The 19,782-nt window shown below is 35.3% G+C and overlaps 2 protein-coding genes across 3 annotated transcripts in view; one reads left to right on the top strand and one right to left on the bottom strand.

The window, feature by feature from the left end:
- The window catches only part of LOC114462870 (formin-like protein 20), a 474,381-nt gene that overhangs the window by 111,495 nt on the left and 343,104 nt on the right, over window positions 1-19,782 (top strand). The window lies entirely within an intron of this gene.
- LOC114462879 (zinc finger protein 827-like) lies at window positions 2,091-13,218 on the bottom strand. The gene is made up of 10 exons (XM_028445965.1): window positions 12,950-13,218; window positions 6,902-7,103; window positions 5,874-5,935; window positions 5,689-5,754; window positions 3,877-4,102; window positions 2,939-3,000; window positions 2,755-2,819; window positions 2,475-2,622; window positions 2,230-2,366; window positions 2,091-2,163 (listed from the first exon to the last, which is right to left on the bottom strand). Exons 1-8 carry the CDS (start codon window positions 13,024-13,026, stop codon window positions 2,585-2,587), a joined length of 798 nt encoding a protein of 265 aa, XP_028301766.1. The 5' UTR covers window positions 13,027-13,218; the 3' UTR covers window positions 2,091-2,163; window positions 2,230-2,366; window positions 2,475-2,584.

The following is a 19,782-nucleotide window of genomic DNA, read 5'->3' as shown; positions in this document are numbered from 1 at the left end:
AAAGGTGCGCCCCAGGGAGCCAAGCCAAGGACCCGCAAGGGCCGACGGAGCAACCCACAGCCACACCCCGCCACCCAGCAACCCAGGAGGCAATCGCCGACCCCGGGCAGCAGCCACCCCCAAAGCCACCCCCACCCCGGATCCCCCCGGACCGGAGCCAAGGACCCCACCACCCCAGGCCCCCCAACGAGACCACCCCCCAGCCAACCCACCCGGCACGGCACCGCCCGTCCCCCAGGCGGGAGCCACAGCCCCCCCACCAGTGCCCCAGGCCAACGGGAGCCCCCCAAACTCAACCCCACAGGATGGCGGGCGCAAGAGCAAAGGAGGAGGAGGGGGGGAGGACGAGACAGGGGGACAGGGAGCAAGGGGAAGGAGCGGCAGGGGAGCACGCAGGGCCCCAGCCCCAGAGACCAACCAGATGCGCATGCAAGGGGCAACGGCGCCAAATCAAACAGCCCCGGGACCCCGTGAACACCCAGAAGGAATGCACACCCGTGCTGAGGCAACAAGGCACCCCGGCAACCCACCCCAGCCATCCTGACCAAGACCACCCCAGAGGCCCAAGGCGGCCCCGGCCTACAGTTGGGCTAGTGCATTAGTAAAGAGTGGTGCTGGCAGTCGCTTGCAGGCTAGATCATCAGGCTTTTAAAAATTTAGATTTAATGCAATTAAAAAAGGAGTCCAACGCTCCTCAAAGCACGTTATTTTTTTTTGTTTTCTGAGAGCAGACATCTTTTCCATGGAAATAAATTCTGTGAGGAGATTTTGCCATTGGTTTATGTTTAAGGATTTTTTGTCTTTCCAATTTAGTAATATTGTTTTTTTTTGCTATGGCTAGTGCCGCAAGGATTGATTGTGATTGGTTTGCTGGAGGTTGAAGCATTGTCAGGTCTCCAATCAAACAAAGATTTGGAGATAAAGGAATCCTGTAGTCCAAAATGGAGGACAGTTTTTCAGTGATTAGAATCCAAAAGTGTTGAACTGGGGAGCAAAGCCATAAGGCATGTAAATAGGAATCCGCTGTATTCTGGGTGCACTGAGAGCAGATGTCTGTTGCTGAGAAGCCCATTTTATGCATTTTCTGTTGGGTAATGTGGGATCTGTGGAGGACCTTGTATTGAATTAGCTGAAGGTTTGTGTTTTTTGTCATCTTAAAAGTATTACAACAAATTTCTGCCCAGAAATCAGTGCTCGGGGTGATTGAGAGTTCGGCCTCCCACTTCGCGATTGGTAAGTAATTACAGTTAGTGTTCGAAAGCGCTCTGTATATTTTTGAGAGTTTTTTTGATTTTGTTGAGATTTTTTTCATATATATAGCCAGTTCTGGAGGTTGTAACGTAGTTAAGTCTAGTGGAGTGGTTTTCTTTATTGTCTCTGTTACTTGTAAGTACTGTAGAAAGTTACTTTTATTTATATCGAATGCTTGGGTTAGATTGTTATATGACCTGATCTTGTCATTTTCAAAAAGGTCTTGGAGATGAGACCAGTTTGGTCTTTATTGGGCCAGTATAAAGTACGTAAGGTACTGACAACATCCAAGTAATAAGTAGCAGATATTATTCCCGGCAGGTTCTTCTCTTTAAATTTCCTTGATATTGTAACAAAGTTTTAGATTAATTCAGGGAACCCTTGTGAAATAATTTGATGAAAATTGCTCAGTTTGGGAAAAACTGAGAGTTCTTTCAACAATTTGCAATTAAAAATGACTGCCATCATATGATATAAGCATGAAAAGACTGTGAGTTTCTTTGAAATTGTGTATTTAGAAAGGCTGAGATATCATTTTTTTGGTAATTTTACTAATTCCCAAGGGGCCGAATTGGATGCTCTAAAGGACCAGAGGTGTTCCCCCGGCTCTTTAGTTTGACACGTGTCTTAGACTAAGACAATAAAACACACTGTTGAGATTAAACCTGTGTTCAGAGAGTGTGTCTATGTCTGCACATCACTTTAGATACACATTATTCTTGTTTTATAGTAACTGATTACCTGATTTCCCATTTGTGCTAAAACAATTTTGAAATAAACTTATGAAATATAGTGATGTTTTGAGTAATGATACTTATCATTAGTTGTTAGAAATGTTTTTACACATTCCCATCAGCAGGAGGGTGAAGGCAGAAGTGGAGCTTTAATCCAGGACTTTTTACTGTTTTTCCCCTGAAAACAGACACATGAAACTTCTAGTCAGCTGATAAAATACTTCCACAGTCATGGCGTCATCACCTCTAAGACTGATGTGTAAACATAGTTGTAGTTGACTTTGTTGCTCCAGTCGGGATTATTTAAAGCGTGAATACGAGCTTCCTCTTTGGCTTGTGTTTGAAAGGCCTTTTTTTTTTTTCTGCTGACATTGACTTCCACTGTGGATGAACAATCACAACGTGTCACACACACACACACACACACAAACACACTGAAGACAAAATGTGAAGATCACAGATCATTCATTGAGAAACAAACCAACTTACACGTTCAGAAAGAAGTTTGTTTACAACGGCACTGTTCCTGATGCCAAGCTCTTCTTGTACCGTCTTCCTCTCGCTTTTTAAGAAAAACATGAACGCATTGGGAGGTTTCTTTATATACGTTCCCTTATCCTCTTTACGCTTCCTTTTTCTGAAGGAAAACACAAACAGTGAGCAGAGCAGGGAAACAGTAGCTGAGAGTAGTAGAGAGAGAGAGCAGGGAGACACTCTGATCGAGAGTCACTCAGAAAAAAGACAATTAAAACAACTCAAGGACACTCACTTTGGAACTGGGATGGGTTCCAGGGGGCCTCTGATGGCATGGCTGCCACTACGCCATCCAGATCTCTACAAAGATAAAAACATAAACACGCTGGATGAGAAATCATGTCACAAACATGTGAACCAACGTCTGTGATCAATCAGGTCTGTTTGTTTGTTTGTTTGCTTTGTTTTGCTTTGCTTACCGTTCTCCAAAAAGATGAAAATAATTGTTTCCTTCAGGCATGAGGAATGGCACACTGTAAGACTGGAGACGCAAAAACATGAATATTAGACACTCTGTCATTATGGTGTGGTTATAATTGTAATTGCAATTTTTTTTTAAATTGTCGCTGTCGTAATTGTAATGAAATTGTAATTCAGTTCAGATAAATTGACTCTGTAATTGTAATTACCATGAAAATTCTATAAAAAATTGTCAATCATAATTTAACGCAAAACTGGGAAACCATGTTACAGTTCTATGTACAGTTCTACACATATGTAGTTAACAACTAATAAAATATATAAAATAATCAAGCTTTCCCACATTTTACCATTTAACAAAATATTAAAACATATATTTTAATTGATTAGGAAGTCTAACAAGGTAACCAATAAATAGGAAAGAAATTATATGATAGATATTTGTTGTTAGTGTATTTTACAGCTGATTTAGGACTCGTTATCATAAGAGATGCTAACAGAAAGCTAACACAGAGGATGGTTACATTTTATGGGGTTACTTATTAAAGTCTCAGTAAGTGTGATTGAATGTAATTTAACGTTAGTAATTGAGAATGTAATTGTAATTTACTTTCGGAGGATAGAAATTAATTGTAATTGGAAAAAATGCTGGTAACTGTAATCATCATTACAGTAAATTGTAATTGAACATGGATAATTGGAAACATAATTGTAACTGAAAAATGTAATTGACCCTAACCTGCTAAACACCACTGCTAGGGTCTGTCAAAGAAACCAAACTGGGTGATATTTAAATGCCTATAGTGACTGGATAAAAAGATCTAAATAAATTCATTAAAAACTGTGCTTAACAACAGAGTCTTAATTCTTAATGGCTGAACAAATGCATGTGCTGATGTTGCCCAGATTGGCTGGATGTGTTTCAGTGATGTCTTACTTGGAGCTCATCTGAGGATGGAGGAGGAGGTGGAGGAGGAGGAGGAGGAGGTGGAGGAGGAGAAGATGACATCAGGGGGTAAGTAGAGGCCCAGAGCACCATATCTGCAATCTCTGGACAGAGCTCTATCACATCATTAACATCAAGAAGAAGACTGTTCCACTCTTCCTCCTGGACCAAGCTGTAGATGTTGTCCAAAGGCTCCATCAGGATGGTCTTTGGGCTCCTGTGACACAAAGTAAAGAGAATAATAAATAAGCTGCTGAGGCTCATGCATGGGAACCAACACCTTACACAGACCTTAAACTAAACTCACACAGCAGACAAATACAGTATAAGCAGCCATGTGACTGGATATCACCTTTATTTGTATTGTCTTATCTGGATATTAAAGTTTAATTCTTGCATCATAACTAACACTTTACAGGACAGGCCTTTGCACTGTTTAGTTAGTTTCTAACACTGACTGAATGGAAAGATGTGTTTACCTTTTATTAAACAAATGTCTGTTTCCCCAGTGACATGTCTTTTTTTCCTAACCAATAATAAAATGAACTAAACTCCACAGCAAAGGCGACTCATTTTCTTTGTATCTGCAGATACATTTAAGCTCAGATTTTAACCATTTAAAAATGATTTTATGCATGATGAAGCATGTTGAGTAAACAATGGAGATCATACGTAAAACTGGGCATTTGGATTCAAACATTTATTAGTTTGTTCCAGACGTGTCATAAATTACACACACACACACACACACACACACACACACACACACACACACACACACACACACACACACACACACACACACACACACACACACACACACACACACACACACGTATTCCAGCTTAAAATGTCTGAACAGGGTAGAAAGAAGTAAAACATATTTAATCTAACCCTTCTCCATCATTTAATAATCACATACTATAATCATCCTGATTCCTGAGTCTATATGTATATATGACAACAGTATTTATGCTATATATACATATGTGTATATATATATAAATACTGTGTACATGCATATATATATATATTAAAATGGGAAACTTATTTGCCACCAAGTTGCACAGTTTACACACAGTCTAATCGTTAAATCTAAATTTTAAATCTAAATGTCACGGGTGAAACTAAAGATTTAACTAAAATGAAAATTCACCTGAAGTACCAAAAAAAACTTATTTAGATTTAACATTCCACTTTAAATGTTGATTGATTTTTTTCTTTGACTGAAATGTTTTATTTTTTGGTTGAATAATAAATACACAAATGTACTACCCATAATATGGCCCAAATACAAAAAAAGACTTCAATACAAAAAATAAATAAATAAATAAATAAATAAATAAATAAATAAATAAATAAATAAATAAATAAATAAATAAATAAATGAATAAATAAATAAATAAATAAAAATTCAACGAAAAAAGGGTACAAATGCAATTATTTGGGTCTCAAACATTTTTTTTTTTTAATTTCTTTTTGCATTTGAACACTTTCTTTCCTTGATTGAAAAGGTTTTTTTTTTTGATTGAATAATAAAGACAGAAATCTACTTTCATACAAAGTAACATAAAAAAAATTTCACATACATGTTTTAAACATGGTTTGTTGCTAAATGTTGCAAAAAGTTGATGTTTTATTTTAACATGCGAGCTTCTAGCCCCACATCCTCCACTACAAAACACAAACAGTGAGCAGAGCAGGGAAACAGTACCTGAGAGTAGTAGAGAGAGAGAGCAGGGAGACACTCTGATCTAGAGTCACTCAGAAAAAAGACAATTAAAACAACTCAAGGACACTCACTTTGGAACTGGGATGGGTTCCAGGGGGGCCTCTGATGGCATGGCTGCCACTACGCCATCCAGATCTCTACAAAGATAAAAACATAAACACGCTGGATGAGAAATCATGTCACAAACATGTGAACCAACGTCTGTGATCAATCAGGTCTGTTTGTTTGTTTGTTTGCTTTGTTTTGCTTTGCTTACCGTTCTCCAAAAAGATGAAAATAATTGTTTCCTTCAGGCATGAGGAATGGCACACTGTAAGACTGGAGACACAAAAACATGAATATTAGACACTCTGTCATGAATCAACCATCCACTAACAAACTAAACACCAGGGTTTGGGTCAATTATAAATATAATCATGTATGGCAATTGATAATAAATTACAATTATGGTGTGGTTATAATTGTAATTGCAATTTAAAAATATATGTTGCTGTCGTAATTGTAATAAAATTGTAATTCAGTTCAGATAATTGACTTTGTAATTGGAATTGCCATGAAAATTCTATAAAAAATTGTCAATCATAATTTAATGCAAAACTGGGAAACCATGTTACAGTTCTATGTACAGTTCTACACATACTGTATGTAGTTAACAACTAATAATATATATAAAATAATCAAGCTTTCCCACATTTTACCATTTAACAAAATATTAAAATATATTTTCATTGATTAGGAAGTCTAACAAGGTAACCAATAGATAGGAAAGAAATTAGATGATAGACATTAGTTGTTAGTGTATTTTACAGCTGATTTAGGACTCGTTATCATAAGAGATGCTAACAGAAAGCTAACACAGAGGACGGTTACATTTTATGGGGTTATTTATTAAAGTCTCAGTAATTGTGATTGAATGTAATTTAACTTTAGTAATTGAGAATGTAATTGTAATTGACTTTCGGAGAATATAAAATAATTGTAATTGGAAAAAAATGCTGGTAACTGTAATCATCATTACAGTAAATTGTAATTGAACATGGATAATTGAAAATGTAATTGTAACTGAAAAATGTGATTGACCCTAACCTGCTAAACACCACTGCTAGGGTCTGTCAAAGAAACCAAACTGGGTGATATTTAAATGCCTATAGTGACTGGATAAAAAGATCTAAATTAATTCATTAAAAACTGTGCTTAACAACAGAGTCTTAATTCTTAATGGCTGAACAAATGCATGTGCTGATGTTGCCCAGATTGGCTGGATGTGTTTCAGTGATGTCTTACTTGGAGCTCAGTTGAGGATGGAGGAGGAGGAGGAGAAGAAGATGACATCAGGGGGTCAGTAGAGGCCCAGAGCACCATATCTGCAATCTCTGGACAGAGCTCTATCACATCATTAACATCAAGAAGAAGACTGTTAAACTCCTCCTCCTGGACCAAGCTGTAGATGTTGTCCAAAGGCTCCATCAGGATGGTCTTTGGGCTCCTGTGACACAAAGTAAAGAGAATAATAAATAAGCTGCTGAGGCTCATGCATGGAAACCAACACCTTAAACTAAACTCACACAGCAGACAAATACAGTATAAGCAGCCATGTGACTGGATATCACCTTTATTTGTATTGTCTTATCTGGATATTTATTTATTTTATTTATTTATTCAATTCATTTCCGACATGGTCGCATTCACAGAAATTCATTTGACATTCAGAGCAAAATCACATCATTGTTTTTTTGTTTTTTTTTTTTTTGTTTTTTTGTCCTTTTTCATGCCGGAAAGGGCGACGGAAAAAAGCATTATGCTTATCCAGATCCGTCCCCTAATTTGAACACAGGTAATTTTACATCCAACCTCGTTTCTTCCCTTTTTTTTTTTTTTTTTTTTTTTTTTTTTTTTTTTTTTTGTGATGTGTTCTCGTCTGCAGTCATTGTTCCTGTTGTTACTCCTCCTCACAGTCTTTTTCTTCCGTATTTCCTCGGGCTTTCTTTTCCAGTCGTTGTTTACGTTCCTCTGTAGCGTTCAATGAATAGTTGACTTGAGATCTGTATGTGTGTAAAAATGTACTCCTCGTTTTGTCCTTAAATTGTTTCAGATTATCTGACTGTTGTGTCTCTTCGTCAAGGCTGTTCCAGAGGTTCATGGCTCTATGCACAGTACTATGTTTGCCAACGTTTGATATGACCCTATTTGGTCTAAACACATTATTATGTCTGAATTCATAGGGATTTTGATTGTATGTGAAACGTTTTTGTATTCGATGTGGTAGTTTTTTTGATGCAGCCCTAAATGCGTGTATTTGTGTGTTGTAGTGTATTATTTCTTGCAGTTTTAGGTATTTTGACTTCTCAAATAAATCGTTTGTGTGTGTGTTGTATGGTACTTTATGTAAAATTCTTATAGCTTTTTTTTGTTGTTTAAATAGTGGTTCAAGATACGTTTTGTAGTTATTACCCCATATTTCGGAGCAGTAGTTTAAGTGCGATGCTATGAGTGAAGAATAGATTGTTTTAAGTGATTTGGTATGTAGGATTTGTTGAAGCTTCCATAGGATGTAACTGCTTTTGGTAACTTTGTTTTTAACTATTTGTATATGTTTTTTCCAGGTCAGCTTGTCATCCATCCACACTCCTAGTACCCTATATTCTTTTACTTGTTCTATTATTTCCATGTTTAGTTTCAGTCTTATATCTACCATTTTATTTCTCTTTTCGAAATTAATGAATTTTGTTTTACTGACGTTTAGGGCTAATTTGTTTACATCTAACCAAGTTTGAATTTTTAATAGTTCCTCATTTGTTGACTCTATTAGAGTGTTAATGTCTTTGCCTGTGCATAGAATGGTTGTGTCATCTGCAAACAACGTTAGTTTGAGGCAATTTGAGACTTTGAAAATGTCGTTTATGTATAGAATGAACAGTTTTGGCCCTAAAATTGAACCCTGTGGAACACCACATTGTATAGTTTGGCATTTTGATATGTGTTCTTCAAAGTCAACATATTGTTTCCTATTTGTCATATAGCCTTTAATCCATTTTAAGGCGTTGTACTTTATTCCGTAATTTTGAAGTTTTTGTTCAAGAATATCGTGATTAATTGTGTCAAAGGCTTTTTTTAGGTCCAGAAAAATTCCGAATACAAATAGTTTTTTTTCTAATGCTTCTCTTATATTCTCCGTGATGTCAATTATAGCCATTGCTGTTGAACGTCCTTTTCTAAATCCATATTGTCCTTCATGTAGTATATTATTGTCTTCTATAAATTTTTCGAGTCTGTTCATGAACAGTTTTTCCAGAATTTTTGATAATTGTGGTAATATTGATATAGGTCGATAATTAGTAAAATTCCATTTTTCTCCACCCTTGTAAATCGGTTTGATTTTTGCAATTTTCATCTTTTCTGGGAAAACGCCATTCTTGAATGAGAGATTACTTATATGTGTTAATGGCGGGGTTATTTCAGCTGTTATGGTTTTTATTAGACTCATAGTTAGATTATTAACGTCTCTGGATTTTTTTGAGGTACAGGTAGTGATTATTATCTCCACCTCTGCTTCTGTTACTTCTTCAAGTACAAGGTACTTATCAATGTCTTTCTTCTCATTGTCATAATGGTTCCATTTAAGTGTTGGGTGTTTATTTATTCCTTTCTCTATGTTTTTTCCAGTATTTATGAAAAAACTGTTGAGTTCTTGTGCTATTATGTTTTTATTGTGTTCTTTTACATTGTTTATTATAAAATGGTCTGCATTTTTTTCTTTGCATTTGCGCATGGTTATATTGTTTATTATTTCCCACAACTTTTTGTTTTTGTTTTTATTCTCTTTTAATTGTTTTTCATAATATTCTCTTTTTTTTTCTCTTAGTAAATTATTAACTTTGTTTCTGTATTTTTTGTAACGTAGTTTTTTCTGTTATATATTTTTTATATAATATGTTTTTCTTTTTGCATACGTTGGCTATTTTTTTGTTAATCCATGGTACATTGTTTATTTTACTTTTGGTTGTTATGTGTTTCAAAGGGCAGCATTTATCGTATATTGTCGTTATTGTGTCTGTAAATGTGTCATATGCTACGTTCACGTCTTCTTCCTTGAAGACACTCTCCCACGTCTCTCTTTTTATCTGTTGTTTAAAGTTTTCTAGTTGTTTTTCTCCTTCCAGTCTCCTGTATGTCTGTGTGTTATGATTTTCACGGTTCTTCTTGTCTTTTGTGTTTAGTATCATAAATATTGGTAAATGATCTGAAATGTCATTTATTAATATACCACTCTTTACATCTGTGTTTTGTATGTTTGTGAAGATGTTATCTATCAGTGTTGAGCTGTGTTTATTAATTCTAGTTGGTTGCGTTATGAGAGGTTTTAATCTATTTTACAGTCAGGTGCACGATATAAACAACAGATTATTATCTTACGTCCCTCTGGACTTGTAATTTTCACTGTTATACATTCCATTACTTCTTCCACAGTTAAACTCAAAGACTCCATAATCTCCATCTCAATATTTTCTTTTATGAATAGTGCTACCCCTCCTCCTGGCTTATATAATCTGTTCTTATAGACAAATTTATATCCTTTTATCATAAAATCCATGCCTTTGTTTTCTGTCATCCAAGTTTCTGATAGTGCTATTATATCAAACCTATACAAAGTCGAGATGTAATCCTTAATGTCTTCAAAATTTGCATACATACTGCGACAATTACAGTGAACAAGTGACAGACCTTTTTCCTTTTTATTTTCCACTTTGAAGTCATTCTCTGTGTAGTAATGGCAGTTCGTGTATTGTTTCCAATGTGAAAAGTTATTTGGGTCCACTTCGTCTACTTGATTAATCTCCCGTTGTTGATGTTGATGATGTTGTGGATGATTTTTAGTGGTTCTGTCCATATCCATGATTTTTATCAGTGTTCTTGGCTTTTAGGTACCTCATTCGTATTTTTCCAGGTCTTCCATCCTTTGGAGTAGAACGGGTTTTCCATTTTCTCCTCCTAGGGGTGTAATGTAAATCCTGCAGCCTCTGGTCCAAGTTTTCACAATTTTCCCTCCTTTCTTCAGTTGGCGTGCTTTCCATGCGATACTTGCATTCTGCTTCGTCAGGTTCTCATTCATAAACACCATCGTTCCCGCCAGTTTTCTTCCTTGTTTCATTATTTCAGCTTTATATTTCACGTTGGTGAATGTAATTTTCACATCTCTGGTGTCTTTGCGTTTTGGCAGCAGCTGGCAGTAGTTGATGTTGTCTGGGTTCACTTCAATACCTTTCGAGTCCAGGTAATCAATCACCTGTTCTTCAATCGATTTTTCGTCTTCGATGGTCGGATCCTCTGTTTGTCTTGTTGCACTGGCGTAACTCCTTGGCCTTATCTTTAGGCCTGTGATGATGACATCCTTTTCTCTTTCTTTTCTTTCCAAATCTTCAACCCTCGCATCCAGCGTTTTTATCTTTTCAACATTCTTTGCATTTTCTTCTTTCAGTACCTTGACATCATTCTCCAGTATTTTCAATGATTTCTCCAAGGCATTCGTCATGTTCTCCATCTTCGTAGATATTTCCTCTCCTAAGGACGTGAAATCCTGTCTCATGTCCTTAATCATGTCCTTAATCATTTCTTTAAGCTCTTCTTTGAGGAGCTTAAAGTTCTCTTCCATTTTTGGTGGCATTTTCTGGGCCCAGTTTTCTCTCTCTTCAGATGCAGCTGGTCGCTGCTCGCTGGTAATCAAGGTCGCGTTATCAGACGGGAGTATAGCTTTTCCCAGAGCTCTGAAAAAACACGTCTGTTCTCTTCCTTAGCTCAGGAAGAGATATTAAAGTTTAATTCTTGCATCATAACTAACACTTTACAGGACAGGCCTTTGCACTGTTTAGTTAGTTTCTAATACTGACTGAATGGAAAGATGTGTTTACCTTATATTAAACAAATGTCTGTTTCCCCAGCAACATGTCTTTTTTTCCTAACCAATAATAAAATGAACTAAATTCCACAACAAAGGCGACTCATTTTCTTTGTATCTGCAGATACATTTAAGATCAGATTTTAACCATTTAAAAATGATTTTATGCATGATGAAGCATGTTGAGTAAACAATGGAGATCATACGTAAAACTGGGCATTTGGATTCAAACATTTATTAGTTTGTTCCAGACGTGTCATAAATTACACACACACACACACACACACACACACACACACACGCGCACACACACACACACACACACACACACACACACACACACACACACACACACACACACACACACACACACACACACACACATCCAGCTTAAAATGTCTGAACAGGGTAGAAAGAAGTAAAACATATTTAATCTAACCCTTCTCCATCATTTAATAATCACATACTATAATCATCCTGATTTCTGAGTCTGACAACAGTATTTATACTATATATACATATGTGTATATATATAAATACTGTGTACATGCATATACATATACATATATATATATATATATATATATATATATATATATATATGGGAAACTCATTTGCCACCAAGTTGCATGGTTTAAACACAGTCTAAATCAGGGGTTCTCAAGTGGTTTCACCCTGGGACCCACATTTTGCAACGGTCATTAAATAGCGACCCACTTTTTGTTTTTAGAATTCAACAAACCAAATTTTGTTTTTCAAAAAAGGTGTTGAAAACACCCATATCTAATCGTTTTTTAAAATATTAATCTATATATTTTCTTGTGAAAAATACATTTTACAGCATGCCTGTCAAAAGAGAAAATTGTATTTCAAAATACAAGACAAGTTTAATATGAGAAACTTTAAGTATTTATTTATTTTTAACCAGCTGTCCGTGACCCATCCGGTACATGGCCGTGACCCACTTTTGGGCCCTGACCCACCAGTGGAGATTCCCTGGTCTAAATGTTAAATCTAAATGTCACAGGTGAAACTAAAGATTTAGCTAATATGCAAATTCACTTTAAGTACCAAAATAAAAACTCATTTAGATTTAACATTTAACTGATGTTGATAGTTTTTTGTTTTTTTTTAAAAAAAAATAATAAATACACAAATGTGTATTTTTTTTTTATTTGAACATTTTTTTCTTAAGTGATTTTGTTTAATTTCATTGATTTTTTTTTTTTTTACAATTGAATGATAAAGAGACAAATCTACCTTCATACAAAAGTAACGTGAAAAAAATTCACATACGTGTTTTAAACACGGTTTGCTACTAAATGTTGCTGTTTTATTTTAGTATGCGCGCTTCTAGCCCCACATCCTCCACTATCCACTACAATCCAGTGACTTTGTTCAATTGTCAGTCATGAACGTAATTATTGTGGCTCTGAAACCTGTCATGTTGTCGAGTGTGGATTGGAGACACGGTGAGCTCGGAGCATGTAGCAGCTAGCACTGTCCGAGAGTCCATGCTAGCTGCCTGCTACGTGATTAGCATTGATGTGCTAACTGCTACACGTTTAGCATTGAGGTGCTAGCGGGAGCTGCAAAGTAAAGTAAACTCTTTCTTGCACAATTTGGACACAAATGGGCTTTTGTTTTCCGTCCGGTGTTTTTATTAAATCTAAAATTAACGCAAACAAAGCACAGCAACAACTTCTCCTCTGGGTCTCCTGTCTTGTAGCGTAGTCTGTGCATCAGTATTATGGGTATATCGGGAACTTGTGAATTAAGAAAGGTTCCTAGCTGCTCAGAGTGCAATAAAATAATAAATAAATTAAATAAACTATTAATGCAGTCGTTTTTTTAGTGAGTTATTTTTTCTGTAATTAATTAATCGCAATTAACAAGTTAAAGTCCCAGCTTGAGTTTGAAGGAATAAGTTAATTTGAACGCACTTACTTTGTTTATTGAGAACAAGGTTGTAATATGAGAATTGCTGGCTGATGATGTTGAGAAAAGGCAGCTGGCGATTGTTGGAGTGTTTTCCTTGTTGTTGTGGGAGAAAAACTGGAGACACAAATGATCCTGACTGGAGATTGTTGGAAAACTGTTTGTTTTCTTTCTAACCGGCATAAGATGACTCCAATCAAATTCATTATTTCCAATAAAAAAATTAAAAAAATTGTTTCGATCTTACAAAAAATGTTAAAATGCTAATTTTTGGGTGTCAAATATTTATTTCCATTTGAACACTTTATTTTTTTATGAATATGCTTTTTTGATAGAAGGAATGTTCTTTGGATTGAATAATAAAGACACAAATCTACCTCCATACACCAGATGTTAACGTGTAGAGGCTAGGAAACATGTTTAACACTGCACAGGAAAGTCAACTGTTTTAAACTCAACTATTACAATACATTTTAACAATGAAGTTGTCATTTAAATGTTGATTTCCTGTGAAAAGTTATTTTACACATTTTTTAATATCCATAAAAAAGTTCAATTGTACTCATATACAGTGGCCTGATTGTCAGAGACATTTACCTAAAGTAAAAGGACGTCTACACTCCCCTTTCTTTGTTTCTGCTTTAATAACTCCTGTGATAAGTGTCGTGGGTAGAAAGAACATTTAAAGATCAGGCACTTTTCATCTCCAAACCAGTGACATGTGGAGAGGTTCATGACTGATTTATTATAGGATTATATGACATATATAAAACTGGTTTCACCCACATTTTGCCACGGTCATTAATCACGACCATCTTTTTTTTTCTTTTTTTTTTTTTTTAGGATTCTACCAACCAAATTTAGTTTTTCAAAAATAGCTGTTGAAAACACATACATAACATTTTTTAAAACATAAATCTATATATTTCCCAATGCAACATGCATTCCAAGTATGCCTTTCAAAATAAAAGTTTATTTAAAAGACAACTCCAATGCGAGAGACCTTAAGTATTTATTTAAGTTTGACCAGCTGTTCCCAACCCACCCACTTTTAGGTCCCAACCCACCAGTTGAGAACCACTGGTATATATGATTATGACATTTTTTTTTATTTTTAAACTTTATTGTCAGATTATCAATTATCAGATACTATCTCATAATTAGGACTTAGTATGATACCTAATTATTACTATATCATAAGTATGATTTAGTATATCATTTAAAAGATAGTACCTCATAACTGTGATTTAGTGTGTCATATTTATGAGATAGTATCTCATAACTATGACATTAAAGTTTATTATTATTATTATTATTATTATTATTATTATTATTATTATTATTATTATTATTATTATTATTATCTTGTTATAATATTTAATTTAGTTTTGCATATATTAGTCTTTAACCACTGTTTATATATATATATTTTTCTAGTTAATTGTAATTATTTAATGTTTACATTGCTACAGAGAGCACAGTTCACCAAGTCACATTCCTCATGTGTAAAACATAGATTACATGGCAAATATAGTTGATTCTGATTCTGATTATTCTGTTTTGAGATGCGACCTGGGTTTGTTTTAAGACCCTTGTTAATGCATTTGCCTAAAACATGAGTGTCTTCATCACAGTTCTGGACTGATAGTCTTGTTACCAGTGTCTTGTCTTTTCCCATACCTCCTCATTCACCTGATGTAAAATAACATTGCTTTTCTTTTTTCTCTTGTTTATTATCTATTTAGGTGTTTGTTGAGTTTTTATGTAGCCGTGTATTGTGAAGAATATGCCTTTAAGCAAAGAGGAACTCCCTCTCATGTATGTACTCACTGTATATGCAGAGTGGTTGTTAGTGGGCATGAAGGAAATATACAACTGTAAATACAAACCATAAATATCTATGTACAACTGTGATGACACCAAAGGTGTTTGTCTATATGCAGTTTATAAGATTTCGGCATTCCAGATACTAAATGCATCAATCAATTGATTTTATACAGACTACATAGTATTTTTTTTCAAAGCCGAGGACGATTTTTTTAATTCTTCCATCCCCCACTGGAGTTCTTTTTTTAAATATCAGAATCAGAATTAACTTTATTGACCAAGAGTGTATGAATACACACGAGGAATTTGTCTTGGTGACCTGTGCTCTCTCAGATAGTGTAACATTAAATAATAACAATCAACTAGAATAAAGAAAAATAAATAAAAAAAGAAGTATAAACATAAATATAAGAGAAGTTAAACTAATATGTGCAAACTAAATAAAATAACAAGATAATAATAATAATAATAGTAATAATAATAAATACTAAATACTTTCCTTTTGTGCACACGTTGGACTTGTATATTGTTTCCTATTTCTTCATAACATTTTAATCACATTAATTTATGTATCACTTTCTAGTTTTCTGGCACTTTGTATGTGAGAAGTCATCAAACACATTGACATGCGGGAAATAATCAAAATATAACAGGAGCAACTTAAAAGAAAAACTAAAACTAATAGGATAAGAATTGTCTTTCTATTTATTCCATAATATTTACTTCCTAGTCCTGTTTTATCCACCCTTTTAGTTTTAGTGTAACACAAAACTGATAAAGTTTCCTGAAAACATCGCTTGTCCTTTATAAACCGATGCTTGATTTGGTGTTTTATTCTTCCGATCTATTGTGAAGGATAATGTGTCAAGCAGAATTACAGTAATTTGAACATTTTTGATAAAACTATTATTAGTTATGTGCTGGATTAGTGTTTAGAGAATAAAGGGTGTGGCGGAAAAACCTTGCATGTGTTTTAAAAGTATCAAAAGACCTCGGAACAATGTTGTTGACTCGAGTTACGTCTTTATTTGACCCTTCTTTATTGTAATAAAACTCAGTTGTATGAGACTACAGTATCCTATTGATACTAAGCAACTCATAATGTAGCTGCACTTGGGAGTTAGGAAAATAGTCAGTAGCCACGAGTTAGGTTAGCTGTTAGTAAATGTGCAACTTGGAGATGCAACCAGAACAATAAAAGAAGGGAAAAACGTTTCTTGCTATACGTGGGCACACCGCAGGGCTTCGCAGCCATCAGAGAGCCCCCCTGAAGTGACATGCTACATTTGTGATCATTTTATTTAACATGTTTTTGTCATAAATGAATTTTATCATTAATCATTTTATCTATCTATCCATCCATCCATCCATCTATCTATCCATTTTTACATCCATCTGCAAGGGTGGACTGGGACAATAACTCAGCCCTGGCGTTTTTGTGTCCAGTCCAGCCCATTAAGTCATCAGGTAAGGTACACTTTTTTCAGATTTTAGCTACCTTTTTAAATATCCCTTTTTCCTTTTTTCCCTACGCGTTGCCTCCTTTTATTCCACATTTTTACTATTGTTTGCCACATTTTGCCCATTTAAGCTACCTTTTGCCATTACTTACCACCTGTTTTCTCTTTTTTGGCCAATTTTTGCCTCTCTTGACTGCTTTTGGCCCATTTTAGTCACTTTTCACGCTTTTCTTACCACGTTTTTGCCACTTTTGGACCATTTTTGCCACCTGTTACTCACTTAGCTTATCCTTTACTCATTGCTAGTCCACTCCTGTCATTCTGTCTACCACTGGGGTGGTAGGGTGGCCATTTTGATGGCACACAAAAGAGTTGGTTTTTCAGGACTTGACAAACCAGGATTAATAAAAAAATTGGTCGAAAACCCATAACTCAAAACGATTCTGGGAGAAAAGAGAGTGAAGAGTCACTTTGTATGTTATAAACACAAATACTGTCTTGAAATATTTCAGTTTTAGTACATAATTGAATTTAGCTCAGTCACAGTCAGTTTTTTGATTTCAATATTTTTAAGCGATAGTGTATTGTCCTTTCCTGAATGTATTGATTCCTAAAAGACACTCTGTTCCTTTTAGTGTTTAATACTCAATACTCAATACAAATTTGCTTTTAAAACAACAGCTGTTTTCAGGCAGATAGCCCTCAAAAGTAACATCTGAACACATTGGTTGGTTTTGCATTCATTTATCAATATTAACTTATTAGAGGCCAAGCTCAGGTATGTAGCCTATGCTACTAATGCTATTAAACCAGTGTGTTCATTTCAAACACTTCAAATTAAGTCCATGAATGAGCAGCTTCTGTGTTCTTTGTCTGTTTCCTACCTATGTATTAATTTACTTTCAACAATGTGTCAGTGTTTAAAGCACCTCACCCAAAATGCCATCTGTACTGCGCTGCAAGGTAGCGCCAACCATAAACTGTAAAAAATCCACCAAACGTTAACTAGGACAGGTCAGGCCAACAGCGCCGTCTGGTCGTACCCAGGACATGGTTCAAAACAATTAGCGACAGGGCCTTTGAAGCCATTGCTCCCTGCCTGTGGAACGCCCTCCCAGAGCACCTGAGGGCCCTGCAGACAATGGATGCTTTTAAGAAAAGCCACCTTTTTACACAAGCTTATTTTAACAGCTAATGCTTGTTTCTAGTCCTGTGTTTTTGAGATATGTTGTGCATTACTGTGTTAATTCTGTCGTCCGATGTAGCAATTTGAGATTTGGTGTCAAATGTAAAGTGCATTACAAATAAAATGTATTATCATTATTATAATGAAAACCCAACCTGGCAATGCAGCTTCTGTTGACTTTCCTCTCTCCATCTCTCCTCAGCTGTTTTGTTGCATTTCTCACCTTTTTATGTCCCACATAAGGCAAATCAAAATGTGTTTTAGTACTGTTTACTAATTTATTTCATTTAGGCCAATTCACTTTTTCATTTTATACGATTATTTGACATATAATTTAGGGATTATCTCAAAAGGAAGGAAAATGGACACGACACAGTCTCTGTGGTATACCCCTGTAAGGCCCACTATTGCAAAATTATCACTTTTAGGTGTCCCAAAACTTTTGTTTTTTTTTGTAAGATCATATTTACATAGTCATGAGGTCTTATTGTTTAGCCTTGCAATGTGATTGGATAGTAAATACAACTTGGGAACTTTCCTGGATGTACATCTCCCTCTTTTACTGAAGTGGATATCTCAACACTAAAGTAAGTAAAATGTCTGAATTATTTTTTTTATTTGTGATTATTAGAATGTCTAGAACAGGGATTCTCAACTGGTGGGTCGGGACCCAAATATGGGTTGCGGACCTGTGCTGGGTGGGTCATGGACAGCTGGACAAAAATTAATACTTAATATCTCTCACTATTTTTTGACCTGCATGCTGTGAAATGCATTTTGCACAAGAAAATATATGACTTAAAAAATATTATTTATGTGTGTTTTCAACAGCTATTTTTGAAAAACTAAATTTGGTTGGTTGACTTCCAAGAAAAAGTGGTTTGTGAATTAATGACCGTTTATTCGGTTTTAGATAATTCCGCTTTAGGTTTGGGGGATTGGAAAGCTCTGATTGGACAGGGGGCAAACATGACAGTCAAGAACATTTACACTTGTCCCCACACCCATACAGTGAGAATCCTACACAAACAGCAGTAGGCTTTAGATATTTCAGCAAATAAACAAAGCCCAAAAAACAGCTGTATACGTATTTTTATAGATAAAATACAGCCACAGTTTCAAACACTGCAACTGGAAGGGCTTGAAATACCACAAGAAGAAATCATGTATGTCTTTATTCAGAATTACTCAAATTTGGTCTAAACAGATTTAAAAACATTTAGAACTTGAAAATACTCAAATGCATTATATTTCCAGTAGTAATAAGTAAGTATTTTTCACAATATGTGAACTTTTGAGAAGCGCTATGTATTGTGCAAGCTGCATATGCCATTTTGACTACCACTCTCACCCAACGCTGTAAAACTACAACAAAGACATAATAAGCTGAAAATCTGAGTTGGTGCATGCATTCAACAATAATTTAGTAATTACATGTTGTCGACCAGTGGTTCTCAACTGGTCCCACCCTGGGACCCACGATTTGCCAAGGACATTAAATCGCGACCCACTTTTTTTTTTTTTTTTTTTGAATTCAACCAACCAAACTTAGTTTTTCAAAAATAGCTGTTGAAAACACATTTATAATATTTTTTCCAACATAAATCTACATATTTTCCTGTGTAACATGCATTTCACAGCATGCCTCTCAAGAGAAAAGTTTCTTACAAAATAAAATACAACATGATAGACATTAAGCATTTATTTAATTTTGACCAGCTGTCCTCGACCCACCCAGTACAGGTCCGCGACCCACTTTTGGGTCCCGATTCCCGAGAATCACTGTTCTGAGATATATAAAAATGTGAATTCCTTGTTCTGATAATGCTTACAAAGAGTGTAGAAAACAATTGACCGGATA

This window comes from Gouania willdenowi, chromosome 5 (genome assembly GCF_900634775.1).
Source record: "Gouania willdenowi chromosome 5, fGouWil2.1, whole genome shotgun sequence".
In the NCBI taxonomy this organism is placed as follows: domain Eukaryota; kingdom Metazoa; phylum Chordata; class Actinopteri; order Blenniiformes; family Gobiesocidae; genus Gouania; species Gouania willdenowi.
Note: the sequence above shows the minus strand (reverse complement) of the source record. Positions and strands in the feature narration are given on the sequence as shown.

Bases quoted from the DNA above. Each gene is read 5' to 3' on its own strand.
- LOC114462879 (XM_028445965.1), bottom strand. From the start codon at position 13,026: ATGGACTCTCGGACAGTGCTAGCTGCTACATGCTCCGAGCTCACCGTG. The intron at 5,936-6,901 runs GTAAGACATCAC...TTGTGTCTCCAG, and splicing joins CATCCTCAACTGAGCTCCAA to TCTTACAGTGTGCCATTCCT. The intron at 3,001-3,876 runs GTAAGACATCAC...TTGCGTCTCCAG, and splicing joins CATCCTCAGATGAGCTCCAA to TCTTACAGTGTGCCATTCCT.